Below are 19,028 nucleotides of genomic sequence, written 5' to 3'. Positions count from 1 at the left end.
CTACTTAGAAACATCAACAATCAAATAAAACACTAATTAAACGAGTTTATTGATATAACCCTGTACTTTTACATTGTTCATTAATTTAATTACATGGACCTATATATTGTGATAGTGGGTAGCTTTTGTATTGGGAAATGATGAATGTGACATGAATACACCAAATATAAGTAGTAAAAAAAGATTAGTGGAAGTGTGAAGGAATAGAGTATGTTAAATTTGTTGAAGTGGTTCCATCATTCATGAGCATAGCCTTCCAAATTTCAGAAAACTCTAAGAAGAAAATGGGTGACATTTGTGAGTGTCTCATCTATGAATTGCCCTAATAATTAGTAACAAAAAAGTGAAGAGTGCTTCATATGTATATACTTTTGTTCATTATATAAGAATGTAGAAATTTCTATAATCATAATCTTTTCAATATATTTATTTGAAGGATGTAAGTTATATCAATATGGTCAATTAATAATTTACAACAATTTTCATATTTAACCCGACTAAATTTATAAAAAAAAACATGAATTTAATAACTATATAATGTTGCAAATATATGTGTGGTCTACATTATTTTAATATTTTAAATAATCTATTATTGATCTTGTAATTCATGATTATCTTTCTAATAAGTAAAATAAAGATTCACTATTTGCTCTTTTCTATTTTTTTTGTTTGTTTTTGCGAATTTAAATAGATTAAAAAAATTATGATTAAATATATTTTTGATCCCTTAAGTTTCAGTAAATTTTGAAATTAGTCTCTTTTCAAAATATTTGACCAATTTAGTCCTTTATCTTTAAAAATGTGTGAATTTAATTCTTTTAACCAAATTTTGTTAAATTTATCTGTTTTGAGCACATTTCATGTTAGCATTTGAATTGTTTACTCCGTTTGACACATTTTCGCTTCAATGTTAATTCAAACATTATCATAAAATGCGTTTAAAATATCAAATAAACTTAATAAAATTTGATAAGAATGACTAAATCTTCGCATTTCTAGAAGATGAAGAACTAAATTGATATAAAATTAATAAAAAAGACAAATTTTAAAATTCACTATAAAAATTTTAAAATTCACTATAAAAACTTGAAGGAAAAAAACATATTTAAACTAAAAAATATATTTAACCCAAAAAAAATTAATATACCATTAGTAATAATGATGAGTAAGTTTTTCAACTTGGTTAATTAATAATAAACTGTCAACTTAACTGCTTAAAATCATTAAAAAAAGACGTTAATAATGAATTTAAAGTTAAAACATATAAATTAAATATGTCCGCGCTCCTTCATTGGGCACACCAGCACTGACACGTGTCAATTCTAACGACTCTCACTAGAGGATCGTAACGTAATTTCACAAAAACAAAAACACGATGCATCATTATAGAGTGTGACTTTACGAAAACACCCTTCACCGTTCTTCCAGGTTTGCATGCATGCCTTTGTCGCCACAGCGCACTCTCACTGTATTTCTGTCCCTAAAAAGCATAAACCCATAAACAAAAAAATAAATAATTAAGCTTATGTTAATAAATCGTCATAAAATAGGAAAATACGTTAAAGCACATCGACGCCGGCGTTTGACCGTTAAACCTATCCAAACTGAAATAACTCTCTCAAACTCGGAGAAGAAGAAAACGGGAGAGGGTTCACGAATTTCGCGTGCTGCTTCGGCCGACGTTTGTTTCTCCTCTTCGAACTCCGTTTCCGCCCTGAGGGGCCGTAAAAAGAGACGGCGACGGCGGTGCCGGCGAAGGCCAGGACGACGTCGTTCGCCGGAAGAGGAAAATAACGGGACGCGGATATAACCCAGGGGTTTTCAATTTTTTAGTGGATCTGCTAAATTCAGAGTTTTCGTTCGTAGAGTGTTTTCGTTGAGAGAGTGTGCGAGAAGAGATGATGATATCAAGGGGATTGTTCGGTTGGTCCCCGCCGCACGTGCAACCGCTCACGCCGGTTTCGGAGGTCTCGGAGCCGCCGGAGTCGCCGTCGCCGTACCTGGACCCCGGCGCCGAGACTTCTGCCTCGCAGCAGGTGGAGGTGGAGGAGGAAATGGAGGAGCCGGAGGAGATCGAACCGCCGCCCGGGGCGGTTCCTTTTTCGCAGCTCTTCGCATGCGCCGACCGCTTCGATTGGTTCCTCATGACCGTCGGCTCCCTTGCCGCTGCGGCTCATGGCACCGCGCTCGTCGTTTACTTGCACTATTTCGCGAAGATCATCCACGTGCTGCGGATGGATTCTGAGCTCGGCACGTCACACGAGCAGTTTAACAGGTTCACCGAGGTTAGATTGTGATTTTCGTGCGCAAACCCTACCTTTCTCCTTTTATGTTTTTTGCCCCTTTGTTTAAGGCTCAGGCAATGTTTTGCTGTTGAGATGTAGTTGAAAGCTTTATTTATCGAATTTACTGACTAGCTTTGTTACAATTAGACTTGGCTGGGTTGGTGATGATCGGTAATATAAGACTTAGTTTTATGTCCTGATCGTTCGATTTGGTTCACTTGGCTAGTTGGTGACTTGCGAAGTTATTGTTAGGGTTTAAGCTATGCATATCAAAATGTGTCTTCTTTTTGGTTGTTCGTTTAATCTTGTTATCTTCGGTTTGATGTCTAGAACTAAATTGGTCAATAGGTGGTAACTTCCGCGGGTAGAAAATTGGAGAGTTTCTCTAATCACGTTCTCTGAATCAATTGGCCCCTGCTGCTAATTGATTGGACTATGAAGAGTTCAAGAAAAATGTTTAGTTATGATGATTTTGTCATGTGGCGTTGTCTGGTTTTGAAAACTCATTACTTTCGCGGGCCGATCATTGCACTTTCGGTTTCATAATTGCTTCTCTTGTATTGGTGCAATGTTGTGTAGACCTGTTCTTGTCGTATAAAATGATAAAGGTAGATTGTAGATTGCGCTAGTTATTTTGTTGTATCAGCTCTGTCCATAACAGTTTGTCATAAATAATTTCATTACTTTAGCAACTTGTAGTTGGTTCAACTCAATGGTTGATACAAGAGTGAGTCTCTCTTGGGTACTTGAGTCACGGAGCTAGGTATTTAAACCGTGTATGCGACTGAGCTTTTGGAAGTGGGTTCTCTTCTCTATTCCGTACTAAAACTAATTGCTTGGAATGCATTGCAAGCTTACAACGTTTCTGATCTCTAAAACTATGGTGTATTGAAGTTCGGGAAAACTAAATTTCATAGAGGATATGTTGAAAGACCCACAATTCTCAGAAAATAGGAAGAGATATTAATTTTCTGTCTGATTGCTGTGGAAATTAACTATGGTAAGAGGGCTTTGTAGTTGATATCTTTTGGGGAAAATTCAGACAGTCAATAATTTAGAATCTTGTTGGATTGTTTTGTGTTGTTGTCTGCCAATCAAAATAAATCTGGGTAGAGTATAAAATTAAAGAAAGCATGATCATGTACTGGAGAAGCCTAACCATCACACTTCACTCCTAGGGTTTTAATTCATTACGTGAGGGCACTCTTGGATGGAATTTTCTGCCGTAATTTATGAAGCTGATCATTTTATTGAGAAAGCATAAAATGTTATAACTTTTTAAATAGGCCCCTTGTACTATAACTCATCCTCCATAGGTAAAAGAATAAAGTATCCTTCAAGGCCCCTTGTACTATGTCAAAAAAATATCATAACAAGACCATATTTCTGCTAAATGACACAAGCCAATTCAACCCAAAATCATGAAATGAAAATTACAGCATCTCATTGGGCTGAAAATGTTTGAAGTTTCATTCCCAGATATGGTGGTTATAATCTTCTACACTTTACGTGTAATTTGTCTTTTGCCCAGTTTTTTTTTTTGTAAAGTAGGTTATAATTTTATTCCTCCTTGTCAAGAATATATAGTGAAAACAGGTAGGAAATATTAGGAAGAGGCTAATATACTGAACAAAAGTCGTTGTAGTTACCTTTTTTATTATCTGATTCAGATACATTATCTTTTAGCACCTTATACATTCCGTACAAAAGCCCATATTCCTTCTGCCCTGTTGCCCAATTTTTTTTTTTGTAAAGTAGGTTATAATTTTGTTCCTCCTTGTCAAGAATATATAGTGAAAACAGGTAGGAAATATTAGGAAGAGGCTAATATACTGAACAAAAGTCGTTGTAGTTACCTTTTTTATTATCTGATTCAGATACATTATCTTTTAGCACCTTATACATTCCGTACAAAAGCCCATATTCCTTCTGCCCTGTTGCCCAATTTTTTTTTTGTAAAGTAGGTTATAATTTTGTTCCTCCTTGTCAAGAATATATAGTGAAAACAGGTAGGAAATATTAGGAAGAGGCTAATATACTGAACAAAAGTCGTTGTAGTTACCTTTTTTATTATCTGATTCAGATACATTATCTTTTAGCACCTTATACATTCCGTACAAAAGCCCATATTCCTTCTGCCCTGTTGGCCTTCAGACAATAGATATATTATCTGAGTTTTGGTGGTGCTCGCTATTGGGTGCTTTATGCTCTAGCAACATTTACCAGGTTCTTGTGCACAAGTAGCCTTAAAAGCTAGATATATATAACTCCTAGTAATCTGGTATTCTTATGTTGTAAGTAAAGCTTCAAAATATATTCTATTTGTCTTTGGGCTTTTAAGCTCCTGGAGGAGAGAGTGTAATGCTTTTTCCATGCAATTGATTTGGTTTTTCAACTATTTGGCGGGCCTTTAATATAGAAGAGATGGGTGAAAGTCAGGGGAACATACTTTTCCTCTTCATAATGAGCATGCTGAAGTTCTACTTCATTTTCTATTGCTATCGTGGTTTATCTCAACTTTTTAAAATTTTGTTATTTGAAATTTTGAAATGAGAAAACTTTTTAGGGGAGAAATTTTCTTCGGTTTTCCACAAGGCATTCGGTTTGTGAATCAGTGGACTTCTGCTAACTTAGCTTCTTCTTTTTTACTTCGCAGCTTGCTTTAACCATTGTTTATATTGCTGCGGGAGTTTTTGTTGCTGGTTGGATTGGTAAAGTTAAATGTTTAATGAAATTTTCATCATGGGAAATGTGTTTTATGAGATGTTGCATTTTAAGTCTTGTGCTATTCTAATGCTCTCCCCCTCCTGTGAAATAGAGGTTTCGTGTTGGATCTTGACGGGAGAACGGCAGACTGCTGTCATCAGGTCAAATTATGTTCAAGTACTGCTTAATCAAGATATGAGTTTTTTTGATACTTATGGGAACAATGGAGACATTGTGAGTCAAGTATTGAGTGATGTGTTGCTTATCCAGTCTGCTCTTAGTGAAAAAGTATGTCTTGTTCTAATCATGTGTATCAATTACTTCCTTCATAAAAAATTAGCTTCTCTGCAGTTAATATCTCTGGACATATGTCTTGTATAATATATTTGCACGCTTTTGATGACACAGGTTGGAAATTATATTCATAATATGGCCACATTCTTCAGTGGTCTTGTCATTGGCATTATCAATTGTTGGCAGATTGCTTTGTTAACATTAGGAACAGGTCCATTTATTGTTGCTGCTGGAGGAATATCAAACATATTCCTCCATAGGCTAGCAGAGAATATCCAAGATGCATATGCTGAAGCAGCTGGCATTGCTGAACAGGTTGTTTATTGTTGAAATTTTAATTTTATTACATTGACCTAAGTACTTTCATCTTTTCTTTTCCCATGTGTATGCATGAGATAGGCATATGGATGGTTTTAAGATTCGTATAGTATTCTTTGTCAAATTTTCAATGAGACCACCTTATCTATTTAAAATAACACCAGTACTTCCGAATTTTAAAGCTGACATGTGGAATCGTTCAACCTTAAGGCTTTCACTTCTTTTGATGGTATTGCATATTCATTTGTTTCTGTTGGCGCCTTCTTTAATTGTATATCATATTCGGTCTTCATTTTTTTTAGCTCAATTTGGACTATTGGGAATGCAGCCTTCATTTCATAAGGTGGTTTGTTCTAGATTCTCAAACTTCCATGCAAATGAAATTGTAAATGGTGGTTCAAAAGAATGCTTTGTGCTTGTAGCTATTTCTGAAATTGAAAAAGAGCTATGTATTTGTTTCAATTTATATGTTGCCAATTTTTCCTTCTTGAGTTGCCATGTTGGAATTTTAAGGTGAAAATATGAGATCCTGTTCCTTTGGCATGATAATCCTTCGGGTATTTAGTTCAAAATTTCTGATTGACTTTCTAGCTTACATTTTAAACTACAAGAGTCTTATTGCTTCGGGTTGTTTTTGGGTAGGACAAATGACTCTCACTTTAGTAACTGAATGGAATCTCCCTCTTTCCTTTGGGTATTTAGTGCAGAATTTCTGACTGACATTCTAGCTTACACTTTTAACTACAAGTCTTACTGATTCAGATTTTTTTTTTTGTGGGATAAATAACTCCCACTTTAGTAAATTAATGGAATCTCTCTTATGTTACGATTTTACATTTTGAATTAATGGAATTTCTGACTGACATTCTAGCTTACATTTTTAACTACAAGTCTTACTGATTCAGATTCTTTTTTTGTGGGATAAATAACTCCCACTTTAGTAACCTATTTACATTTTACATCTCATATTATTCCATGTGAAACAGTTTGAAGTTGTAAAAATGAATGATTGCTTTGTTTTGTTAATAACATCAGAAATGCTTTAGTTTTATCTTTATTTTTCTTTAATATTTGAATATGAAGTGGTACATTAAGAATGATGAAGTGTTTTAGTGCCACCAACTCTCAATATAAATAATTTATTGTGTTGCAGGCAGTTTCCTATATAAGGACATTGTATGCATTTACAAATGAAACTTTGGCTAAGTATTCATATGCAACATCATTGCAAGCTACTCTTAGATATGGTATATTAATAAGTCTTGTTCAAGGTCTTGGTCTTGGATTTACATATGGTCTAGCAATATGTTCTTGTGCGTTACAACTCTGGGTTGGAAGATTCTTGATTATTCATGGAAAAGCGCATGGTGGTGAAATTATAACAGCTCTTTTTGCTGTTATTCTAAGTGGCCTGTAAGTATCAATCCCACCCAATACATATAATTTCATTATATGTTAATTTATTTTACTTAAAATTTGTTAATTTTACTCAGGGGATTGAATCAAGCAGCTACAAATTTCTACTCATTTGATCAGGGACGAATAGCTGCTTATAGATTGTTTGAGATGATAAGTCGATCACCCTCATCTGTTAATCATGATGGCACTGCCCCGGATTCAGTGCAAGGAAATATTGAATTTCGGAATGTTTATTTCAGCTATCTGTCTCGTCCTGAAATCCCTATCTTGAGTGGATTTTATCTCACCGTGCCTGCTAAGAAAGCCGTAGCACTTGTTGGCAGAAATGGCTCTGGAAAAAGTAGTATTATTCCACTCATGGAGCGTTTTTATGATCCCACATTAGGTAAAATTTCTCCAACTGTACAGTATGATTTTGTTATTGCATTCAAAGTGCTGTTTTGGTCGTTTACAGATTTGTACTGTTTTTGTCAATCTGTGATTCAGGAGAAGTTCTTTTAGATGGTGAGAACATCAAGAATTTGAAACTGGAATGGTTGAGGAGCCAAATAGGATTAGTCACCCAGGAGCCTGCTTTACTCAGTTTGAGTATAAGAGACAATATTGCTTATGGTAGGGATGCTTCCATGGATCAAATTGAAGAGGCAGCTAAAATAGCTCAAGCACATACGTTTATCAGCTCATTAGAGAAAGGTTATGACACACAGGTAAAGGTTGGGTTGCTTTATCATGTTTTCTTTAGGATGGTGTTTTTAACTGTTTCCTTAAAGTGGCAGTCAGGTTTTAATTCCCAAAACTGAGCTTCTGGCTTTCAGGTTGGCAGGGCTGGTCTGGCTCTGACCGAAGAGCAGAAAATAAAACTTTCTATTGCAAGAGCTGTGCTTCTAAATCCATCAATTCTTCTGCTTGACGAGGTTACTGGTGGACTTGATTTTGAGGCTGAGAGGGCTGTTCAGGGGGCTCTGGATTTGCTTATGTTGGGACGCTCTACACTAATAATTGCTCGCAGGCTTAGTCTCATAAGGAATGCTGACTATATAGCTGTTATGGAGGAAGGTCAGCTTGTTGAAATGGGTACTCATGATGAATTATTAACCCTGAATGGCTTATATGCAGAGCTTCTTCGATGTGAAGAGGCAACCAAACTTCCCAAGAGGTCTCTTGAACAAATCACACTTATTCCTTCACCATGCATTATTGTTTGTCTACTCATAATATAACATGGATCTCTTAAAATATTGGGAGCGATGATGGACGGGGATCAATATTTTGTTTAGAGAATTATTTCTTAGAATAATGAACTAATAATATTGACACTTTTTTTAGTGCATTCAAATTTCCATTGACTACAGCATAAACATTTTTTATTGGAATAATGTTGAACATTTCCATACTGGCATTTTCATGGATTTACTCTTTATCACCAGGATGCCTGTTCGAAACTACAAGGAAACTGCGGGCTTCCAAATTGAAAAGGATTCTTCAAGTCATAGCTTAAAAGAATCATCATCTCCTAAAATGACTAAGTCACCCTCTCTTCAAAGAATGTCTAATGTATCCCGACCTTCAGATGGCACCTATAACTTGCAAGAATCACCAAAAGTCTGGAGCCCACCACCTGAGCACATGGTGGAAAATGGACAGCTATTGGATGCAGCAGACAAGGAGCCATCAATAAGAAGGCAGGATAGTTTTGAAATGAGACTTCCCGAGCTACCAAAGATTGATGTTCAGACTCTGCAGAGACAAAAGTCAAATGAATCTGATCCTGAATCTCCAGTTTCACCTCTTTTAACATCTGATCCTAAAAGTGAACGCTCCCATTCACAGACTTTTAGTAGACTACATAGTCATTCTGATGATGTTTCAGTTAAATTGAGAGAAACAAAGGGTGTGCGACACCAAAAGCCCCCACCACTGCGGAAACTGGCTGAGCTTAGTTTTGCTGAATGGCTTTATGCTGTGTTAGGAAGCATAGGAGCTGCAATCTTTGGCTCTTTCAACCCCCTTCTTGCTTATGTTATTGGTCTTGTGGTGACAGCTTACTATAGAATTGATGACACCCGTCACCTGGAACGGGAAGTAGACAAGTGGTGCTTGATCATTGCTTGCATGGGTATTGTGACGGTAGTTGCCAACTTTTTACAGCATTTCTACTTTGGTATTATGGGTGAGAAAATGACGGAAAGAGTTAGGAGAATGATGTTCTCAGGTTCATAACTACTTTTCTGCAGTGTATTTCTTTCAAAAGATGTGTGATTTTGAACATTACATAACCTGTTTCTATGATACCGCAGCCATGCTTCGCAATGAAGTGGGATGGTTTGATGGTGAGGAGAACAGTGCTGACAATTTGTCCATGCGATTGGCCAATGATGCTACTTTTGTGCGAGCTGCTTTTAGCAACAGACTTTCCATATTTATACAGGACAGTGCTGCAGTTATTGTTGGTCTTCTTATTGGGGCTTTGCTGCACTGGCGATTAGCACTAGTGGCTTTTGCAACCCTTCCAATTCTCTGTGTTTCTGCCATTGCCCAGGTTTGCACCAGCTGAAATATAACTATTTTTAAAATGGGCGTTATGAAATTGATGAACCTGTTCTAGACCAATGAGATCTGTGATATACAACGTGAATTTGCTTTCTCAATCTTTTAATTGTATGAACTGATGAATGACTTTCTAAGAAAAATAGGAGTCCGGTCAATTTACTTAATCTTTGCACGAAACTCATTGAATGCAGTCTGTTTGTACTATTGCAGAAATTTTGGCTTGCTGGATTTTCAAGAGGTATCCAGGAAATGCACAGAAAGGCATCTTTGGTCCTTGAAGATGCGGTTAGGAACATTTACACTGTGGTTGCTTTCTGTGCTGGTAATAAGGTAATGGAGCTCTATAGGCTGCAATTGAAGAAAATATTTAAGCAGAGCTTTCTACATGGGATGGCAATTGGTTTTGCATTTGGCTTTTCACAATTTCTACTTTTTGCCTGTAATGCCCTGCTACTTTGGTACACTGCCATATGTATAAAGCGAGGTTACATGGATCCACCCACTGCACTCAAAGAGTACATGGTTTTCTCATTTGCAACATTTGCACTTGTGGAGCCTTTTGGATTGGCTCCGTACATACTAAAACGACGAAAATCCCTCATATCGGTGTTTGAAATTATAGACCGTGTTCCTAAAATTGATCCTGATGATGGCTCAGCATTGAAGCCACCCAATGTATATGGAAGCATTGAGTTAAAAAATGTTGATTTCTGTTACCCATCTCGTCCTGAAGTGTTGGTATTGAGCAATTTTAGCCTCAAAGTCAACGGGGGCCAAACGGTTGCAGTTGTGGGAGTTTCAGGATCAGGAAAGAGCACTATAATATCTTTGATTGAGAGATTTTATGATCCAGTTGCAGGCCAAGTTTTCCTGGATGGTAGGGATTTAAAGCTATATAACTTGAGATGGTTGAGGAGCCACCTTGGTCTTGTTCAGCAGGAACCTATTATCTTTTCAACAACCATAAGGGAAAACATTCTATATGCAAGGCATAATGCCACTGAAGCGGAGATGAAAGAGGCTGCAAGAATAGCAAATGCCCATCATTTCATTAGCAGCTTGCCTCACGGTTATGACACTCATATAGGGATGAGAGGCGTTGACTTAACCCCAGGACAGAAACAGAGAATTGCAATTGCTAGGGTAGTGCTGAAAAATGCCCCTATCTTATTGTTGGATGAAGCCAGTTCATCAATTGAATCCGAGTCAAGCCGAGTGGTGCAAGAGGCTCTAGACACACTAATAATGGGAAACAAGACTACCATTTTAATAGCACACAGGGCTGCAATGATGAGGCATGTGGACAATATTGTAGTGCTTAATGGCGGACGGATAGTGGAGGAAGGCAGTCATGATTCATTGGTTGCAAAGAACGGTTTGTATGTCCGCTTGATGCAACCTCATTTTGGTAAGACCTTGCGTCAGCATCGACTTGTTTAGAATATGGGAGTAATTGCTACAAATGTTTGTTCACGACCTCTCTACCTGAAGGGTTTTCCCAACAACGTGAATGACGACATGGCAATGATTGCATCACTAGGCATAGGAATTGAATACTTTAGGACAAATAGATGATGTGTAGGAAGAAGTTAAATATAGGATTTTGGAGTTTGGTCGGTTTGGTTGAATTCTTTTGAAAGCAAGCAGCTTAGACTGGGTGTTATCCATTCCTGGTATTGATTTGTTTCTCAAGAGAGAGTGGAATCAACACTAATTCTTCTGAGGTCAGGCAACTCTTTTACTGCTCTTCCTTTTCACTCTCCCTAGCTCCACCGTGGATTGTGAACTTATTCATAACTCTAATTTTCTTTTTTCTTTTTCGATTTCTCATAATTGTAGAAAATTCAGATCCAAGAGCTGTAACCTCTGTATATATAATATATAGCAATAGTTTGGAAGGCATTCCTTTTGCTGCTTGAATCCTCAGTGTTTTTCCCTCGTTAATATTCTTGCTCTTTTTATAACATTCATTTTTTAAACCCTCTTTTACTTGTATAAAGATCGGAAGATATTCTGTGCACTTGTGCTTCGTGTCCAATCTTTATTTTTTTTTCTTTAATTCTGGGTACTATATCAAAATTCTTTCACTGTAAATGTTTACTTTTGAAGGAGGTAAGAATAAATACCGCGAGCAACTTTTTAAGCAATGATATTCTTAGTGGATTGAAAAATTATAAATAATAACGACCACGTCTTCTAAAATATTTTTTTTCCGTCCTTCCACTCTATGAGAAAAGTACTTCTATAGTTACAAATAAATATAAAAGACTAAAATGTCTAAAACAACTCACTTTTTTTAAAGATCCATAAATTATTTTCCTTTTCTTAAAATCAATTATACTTATCATAGAAATTATTATAAGAACACAAAATTAGCCTAATACAGGTGTTGAATGAAGTTGTGTTTTTGATGTCGTTTCTGTAGGTATTTAATGTAATTTTGGGTAAATAAGGTGTTATTGTTTTAAGGTAAAATCAAACTTGGTCTACAAACTTGATTGTGTAAAAGTACCATATTTTCTTAACCTGTAAAAGAAGATGGTAAACTACTTCACAGAAAAAATAAATCATCTTCTTCACTTATCTATGGAAAATTTTTTTTTTTTTTCAAACCAGATGCACAACTTTTTTGACAAATCGCTTTTAGAGATATTTTAGTTATTAACAAAGTTAACTAAAAGAGACTTAAGCATAAAATGGTAGATGTAAAATGTATATAAAAATTTATTAGGTGTCAAAATAATAGTATCAAATATATTAACATGTGTGGCTAATTGTTTGGCAATTAAACTCAGATCTTACTGCATTGTGTATCTAAATAAAGATGATTACTATATATTCTTAGACACACAAATAACAACCTATTTTGGCCAACCGCTACTTTCGCTGATGCTGCAAATGTTAGAAGCAGAAGCTTTTGCAAGAATCCTTTGATCTCAGATTTCACCAACATCACATAACAGCCACACACTTGGCCAAATTATCACTCCATGAGGACTCAACTTCTTAGTCCTTACAAGCTGCAAGCTTTATTGCATCGTGTCGCTGACCTTTTCCTTGGCCGTTAATTTTGGTGTTCATAGTGCGAATATAACTCTCACGGTTAGTCCTCATTCACAACCAAATTGTATAGAAATGAAAATTCAGAAACACGTTAAGTTTTGTTCTGTTTGTTGAGGTTCTGATTCCTGAGCTACCCAATAATAATGGCAATGTATAGAATTGCAATTGGGTCCCCTGCAGAGGCTGGCCAACCTGATGCAATTAGAGCAGCATTTGCAGAATTTTTCTCCATGATCATTTTCGTTTTTGTTGGGGAAGGATCTGGCATGGCTTACAGTGAGCACTCCAAAAAGTTATCTTAGTCCCATTTAAAGTTACATTGCATTTCAGAATAATTTAGTGTAAATTTTAAGTGTTCAACACACTGACCCTATAATTTAATTGAGACTTTAGTGTAAAGTTTGTCAGATATTGTATTGGATCTTCCTCTACATTCTTATATGTTCTACAATCATTATGTGTTTGTGGTTTTGCTTCAATCAATCTTAAATGACATAAAACCTAGCTTTTTTATTTAATTCATAAGAAAGAATAATAAAGTTAGATTAAATTACTAATCGCACAAAGATCGATGATCATGCAATAATTTCTCCCTATCAAGGTTCTTACTTCTCTTAAGTAATAGAAAACTTTAAGACAAAGTGGTAGCACTCACAATCACACATAAACACATGTAGTAGTTCTACACTTCCATTCTGAATAATGCTAGCTAAATAACATTTGAAAACTGTTAAACCAGAGTTGAAATTTTCAACAAGAGTTTCAATTGTCATGTGTTCTATTTTAGTGTTGTTTAGGCTCAACAATGTGAGGATTTTGAGTGTAGCTGTTGATTGGCTATTTTGATAGGCAAGCTTACCAACAATGGACCTGCAACACCTACTGGTCTAATAGTTGCATCACTGTCTCATGCATTTGGGCTTTTTGTGGCTGTTTCTGTTGGGGCAAACCATTCTGGTGGTCATGTGAACCCTGCAGTCACATTTGGTGCCTTTATAGGAGGAAACATAACCCTGCTGAGAAGTATTCTGTATTGGATTGCACAGTTACTTGGTTCAGTTATTGCATGCATTCTTCTCAAGTCTGCAACTGGTGGAATGGTAACCCTTTAACCCTTTAATCCTTTCATCTTTCTTCAGCTTTAACCTTTTGCACTCATTTCATGGTTGAAACTCTTACTTGTAACTTGTACATTGCAGGAAACATCAGGCTTTTCTCTGTCCCCTGGTGTGTCTGTGTGGAATGCATTGATTTTTGAAGTTGTGATGACTTTTGGTTTGGTATACACAGTTTATGCAACAGCAGTGGATCCAAAGAAAGGGAATGTGGGAATTGTTGCTCCTATTGCAATTGGTTTGATTGTGGGAGCCAATATCTTAGTTGGTGGTGCTTTTGATGGTGCATCAATGAACCCAGCTGTGTCCTTTGGCCCTGCTGTGGTTACATGGCAATGGACTCATCACTGGGTCTATTGGGCTGGACCATTCATTGGTGCAGCCATTGCTGCAATTATCTATGATAACATCTTCATTGGTGATGATGGTCATGAACCTCTTTCAAGCAGTGACTTCTAGAGTTTGCTTTCTGATAAATGTTAATGTGTTCTTGTGTTGTTCTTCATATTGAGGAGTGAATAAAATTGCTGAAGGTTTAAGAATTAAAAGGATTCTTAGTACTCTATTTTTCTGTTGTAGGAATTAAGATTTCTCTTTTTCTGGTGTTGTAGAGATGAACAAGGAATTTTTAGATGTAATATTTACTGTTAGACCAATGAGTTGCAGTCATTTTTAACTTTTCTCTGCTGTTATTCTCTTTAATAGGGGTAATGTAATGAATTATAATGTTAAACCATGAATTCACTTTGCTCATTAATGTGATATATTTTAAATCGCATGTTCTATAAGAAAAAATAAAAAATAAAAAATCAAATAAATATAGGAAAGCATAAAAGTAAAATAAAATTTGAGTTTCCTTTTACTTTTTGTAAAGAAAAATAAGGGAAATAATACAAAAAAAAAAAACACTAAAGAATAAAATATGAGAGGAATATTCTCAACTAAGAACAATATGGAAAGTTGGGAAAGATATATGAAATAAAAGAAATATAAAATAGTAACAATTAATGAGTAATAATATGAAACAAATAAATTTTAGAAATATTGAAAAATTGTGTTTAATTGAGTTATCATACTTTTGAAATTATGGTATAAAATTTATATTATTTTGTAAGTATATTATTGCTGGGGTTTTATAGATAATAAACTTAAAAGGTTACCACTTCTTATTTATGAGTTTTCTTTGTAAGAGATGTGATATCACCTTTGATATAAGTATAAAAATTTAATGTTTGTGAATTATTTTTATTTAAATTAACATATTACTTTTGAGCTATTTGATGAAATTAAATTAAAAATACCATAACATAGTTATAACCGATAGTCTCATATGATTTAGGAATCTAAACTAAACATAGTTTCCATACTTTTAAGTATTGTATATTTTATATAATATTTTAATTTAAAAATTTATAACATGATTTTAAACTATTATTATGAGTGAAACATATGTGATTTTCATTTATGCCATAAACAAAAAACTATGAACAACTTTTTTTCATATATATGTATTATACATAGGTTAAGTAAATCTCTATCAGATTCATGTTTCACTTTGTTTACAGTCTTTATTCAATTTCTTTTGATCTATTTAATTTTACAGATTTAAGAAACATGTAAGAATGTACTTAAAAACTATTTTAAAATTCACTAAATAATAAAATCAAATTTATAGGATAGAAAATTAAAGTCCACATAAACAGATATGAAACCATTATTTTTATGACTAAGAGTTTTGCAACTCATAAATTTTCCAAGTTTTTCATAGAAAGAAGTGTCGTGTGAAGAGAGATTTCTTCCCACACATCATTCTCTTTTCAATACCTAAATACTTTACAACTATTTATTTTGTTTAGGTCCACACCTATGTTATGCATTAATCACTCACATTTAATACTTTTGTACTTACATCTTTATAAAATTCAACTTGTAACACTTATTTTGGCTTTAATTTATCTAACTCTTTAAATGTGTGAAAACGAATTATGCTAAAAACTTTAGATTAATGGACAAGAATTAATGAACATTGAGGCATTCTAGAAGAAACCAATTCCAAGAGGAGCACGAAATCCTCAGAGTATGTTACTTCCATCAGCAATGTTGTTTTTTCTTGACTTTACCTCAAAATCTGTTTTTTTTTTTTTACCTAGTCCTTGTAATAGAAACGGTCCTAGTTAGGTTTTCTCCATTCAAAATCTCAATGGTAAGAGAAAAACGAAATAATAAAAATGTAATGGGTCCATTGTCCATAGCCACAAGCTTTTCCCCAATTCAAATCATCAAGTTATAAGAAAGCTTCACCCTTTGAAAGATCTCGAGCTAAATTGTTACAAGTTTAATTTTTCCATTTTAGAAGCTACTCGTTTGATTGGAGACAAATCTTTTCATTTTTTTTTGGTACCACGGAATCATAACTTAATAAATATACTTTAATAGTTTAATTAGTAATTTGATATCTATATTTAAGCTTTTATATTTACTTTTTAGTCAATTGAATTCTTATTTTTTTTAAAAATTCAATTGAGTTGGTTATTTTGTAAAAAGAATTTAATTAGGTTTTTATGTTAAATTCACGTTAATTTTGTTTGAAAATATCACATGGTAAAATTTAAATTTATCATATGTCAAAATTTTAGTCATTTTTTATTTTGAAGGTGTCATGTGTCAACATTAGAGAAGTTTTAAAATATAATATAATCTAGATTTTAATACAAGAAAAATTTTGATTTTGACATATAATACTTCCAAAACCAATTGAATCAAGTCATAAGTATTTTTAAAAGATATAAACTCAATTGAGTTAAAAGCAAATATAAAAACAAAATCGAATTAAAGACTTGAATATAACACCAAATGACTGATTAAGTTTTTTTTAATAATTTTGGATGGCAAGTTTTAATCTACTTATTAAAATACTTTTATGAAAAAACCTATTTTGGATATTAGATTCCTGAAAAGTAAATTTGTTTCATCGACCAAATGTGGCACACCATTTTGACTATATTGACAAGTCTGTGTCGTCTTAATGAAACAAGAGTTCATTTTCAAGAAGCATTTAATGGCCTCCTCTTTCCTCTTTTGTGTCTCCTCATAGTTTTAAATTATGGTTGCAAATGTAGTTATGGCCACAGCAGAAAAAAGGTGAGGTGCAGTTATTTTTGTACATGTTTATAGATGAAGAGATTGTGGTGTGAGAGCAAGAAAGATCATATTGAAAGAAGAGATTACATGGGAAAGGATCTGTTGAGTAATCTACCTGATGAAATTCTGGGTCGCATAGTTTCTTTTCTGCCAAACGAATCAGCACTAGAAACCACTCTCCTTTCTACCAGATGGAGAAACCTGTGGAATGAAGCTGTTGTGAGACATGGAAGTGAAGAAGATATCATAGGTGTTGTTGCAGGGTTCATCACAAGTTTTGAGGAGCTTGATCCATTGAAGCACCCCAGAAAGCTTCAATTTCACTTTGATCAAGAGAGTGTGGTTTTGGCAACTGTTGCAAATAACAGTAAGCTAATGCTTGATTTCACCACTTGGAAGGAAGAGATCCAGTATGACTTGTCGTTCAAGCCATACCAGTCTCTTCCTTCCACTCTATCAGTCAAAACCCTCTACCTCAAATCAGTGAGTTCTTTCACCAGTGAGGTAGCTTCTTCCATTGTTTCAAACTTGCAGCACCTTCAGAACTTGGTGCTCATTCACTGCAAAGGGTTGGAATCTCTGAGTGTTGATTCCACCTCAGAGCTTCACATGTTAACCATCTTGGATTGCTTAGAGTTGAAGTCTCTTAATCTCAAAACTTCTAAACTCAAGTCTTTTCGGTACCGTGGGCCTCTTCCTTTGATTAGGCCAGAGTTTCATTTCAACCTCAGTGATGCCATGCTTGATTTCAGACTAGGATTAAGCTGCACTGGTTTCACCACCAAGGATTTTGATGCAACCCTCTTAACCATAAAGAACTCTGAAGTTCTTACTCTGTGTAAATGGACTTTTGAGGTATGCCATGTTTGTTTAATTGAATTCTTTTGGTAGTTCTCGTATGTACATTCAGAACTATGTAAAATGGGTTCAACCTAACACTTCTATGCACATTTTCATCACTTGAAATATGCTTATGATATCAAAATGATCTGGTATAATTAACAGATAATCATGCTCTTTAAACATATTAATATTATCAACTGTATGAAAGAACACCAGTTAAGAAATGTCTGTTCCTTGAAAGAGTTTTTAATACTTTAAGAGATACATGGTTTACCTCAAAAGGCATATTTTTATGACTTGTGATTGTTGGAAATCCCAAATCGATTCGAGATAAGACAAATTTATTTATAGTATATAAGTGAATGCAAACTTTATCTCACAAATTGATTTTGTAAAGTTGAGTTAGATCTAAAACTCACTTCTTAACTCTGATGCAATGATGAGAATCAAGACCAAGATGTTTCATCTTTTAATTTTTCTGCTATGAACAATGTAACTCCAGCAAGGTTATCTTTTTGCAGGAACTAATATGGCCATCGATTTCTCCTCTATCTGGGAGCTTCAAATTCTATAAATTAAGAGAGTTATGGTGGATTGACAACTGTAACAAGAACATGGAAGCCTTATTCTCCTTCTTGAAACTATGTCCTTCTTTGGAGCAACTTTTTGTGACTGTATGTGTCCTCATAAGGGATTTATTGAACATATGTTCTGCTTTAGTTGTTAATCTTTCTGACATAATTCATTTTTCACTGACTGATATGCAGATTGATCCTGAAAGTTATTCTTCTGAAGGGACCAATTCATGCTTAATGAAAGAGACTAAATGCACTGAACTGCAACATCTTAAACTGATAAAGTTTATTGGTTTTCCTTGTCCAAAAGATGAAATCTCATTGGCTAAGGGTTTAATTCATATGATCAAGGGAAAACCTCCAAAGATAAACACTTCGGATGGGAATTTCTTGGATGCAGCCTCTGTGCAGTGATTTTTATCAGTCACAACAAATAAAGATTTGTTGCAAAGAAAGCAAAATTGAGAAAAAGTCATGTACTAACTAAGCATGTGTATCTTTTTTTTTTGTTTTCTTCTCCTATTGGCTTTATTAGTAGCCTTGAAGCAGTGTATTTGCAGATTAAGGTAATTTAGTTTTGAAGAATAAAAACTAACTTATAAAATGGCATTTCAATGATGTCATTTTGATCAAATTCAATTTAATTTTTTCAACTGTTTTTGTAGGTTTTAATTAGAATTGATTAATTTTGACGTATGATATAAATATTGTTCTACCTG

At 34.5% G+C, this 19,028-nt stretch overlaps 3 protein-coding genes across 6 annotated transcripts; all 3 read left to right on the top strand.

Annotated features, from left to right (window-relative positions):
• Positions 1-1,536: 1,536 nt before the first annotated feature.
• On the top strand, positions 1,537-11,492 carry LOC114183444 (ABC transporter B family member 20-like). 3 transcript variants are annotated; one of them, XM_028070464.2, is made up of 11 exons: positions 1,537-2,285; positions 4,942-4,996; positions 5,104-5,279; positions 5,400-5,600; positions 6,757-7,016; positions 7,097-7,407; positions 7,509-7,729; positions 7,838-8,178; positions 8,450-9,234; positions 9,320-9,561; positions 9,783-11,492. In XM_028070464.2, the coding sequence occupies exons 1-11, from the start codon at positions 1,899-1,901 to the stop codon at positions 11,010-11,012; spliced, it is 4,209 nt and encodes a 1,402-aa protein (XP_027926265.1). In that variant the 5' UTR covers positions 1,537-1,898; the 3' UTR covers positions 11,013-11,492. The 3 variants fall into 3 exon arrangements, with proteins under 3 accessions (XP_027926265.1, XP_085529771.1, XP_027926266.1); XM_085673645.1 differs by having other exon boundaries at positions 2,181-2,285; positions 5,104-5,152; XM_028070465.2 differs by lacking the exon at positions 4,942-4,996 and having other exon boundaries at positions 2,266-2,285.
• Positions 11,493-12,430: 938 nt separating this feature from the next.
• TIP1;3 (tonoplast intrinsic protein 1;3) lies at positions 12,431-14,419 on the top strand. 2 transcript variants are annotated; one of them, XM_028073737.2, is made up of 4 exons: positions 12,431-12,674; positions 12,793-12,911; positions 13,485-13,735; positions 13,835-14,419. In XM_028073737.2, exons 2-4 carry the CDS (start codon positions 12,866-12,868, stop codon positions 14,207-14,209), a joined length of 672 nt encoding a protein of 223 aa, XP_027929538.1. In that variant the 5' UTR covers positions 12,431-12,674; positions 12,793-12,865; the 3' UTR covers positions 14,210-14,419. The 2 variants fall into 2 exon arrangements, with proteins under 2 accessions (XP_027929538.1, XP_027929537.1); XM_028073736.2 differs by lacking the exon at positions 12,431-12,674 and having other exon boundaries at positions 12,689-12,911.
• A 2,386-nt stretch (positions 14,420-16,805) lies between these two features.
• LOC114184156 (F-box protein At2g39490-like) lies at positions 16,806-18,962 on the top strand. The gene is made up of 3 exons (XM_028071415.2): positions 16,806-17,746; positions 18,256-18,408; positions 18,502-18,962. The coding sequence occupies exons 1-3, from the start codon at positions 16,925-16,927 to the stop codon at positions 18,721-18,723; spliced, it is 1,197 nt and encodes a 398-aa protein (XP_027927216.1). The 5' UTR covers positions 16,806-16,924; the 3' UTR covers positions 18,724-18,962.
• Positions 18,963-19,028: the final 66 nt, after the last annotated feature.

Source organism: Vigna unguiculata, chromosome 5, assembly GCF_037176805.1.
Source record: "Vigna unguiculata cultivar grain cowpea cultivar isolate G323 ecotype 2 chromosome 5, ASM3717680v1, whole genome shotgun sequence".
In the NCBI taxonomy this organism is placed as follows: Eukaryota; Viridiplantae; Streptophyta; class Magnoliopsida; order Fabales; family Fabaceae; genus Vigna; species Vigna unguiculata.
The sequence above is the reverse complement of the archived record's forward strand: the minus strand, read 5'-3'. Positions and strand labels throughout refer to the sequence as shown.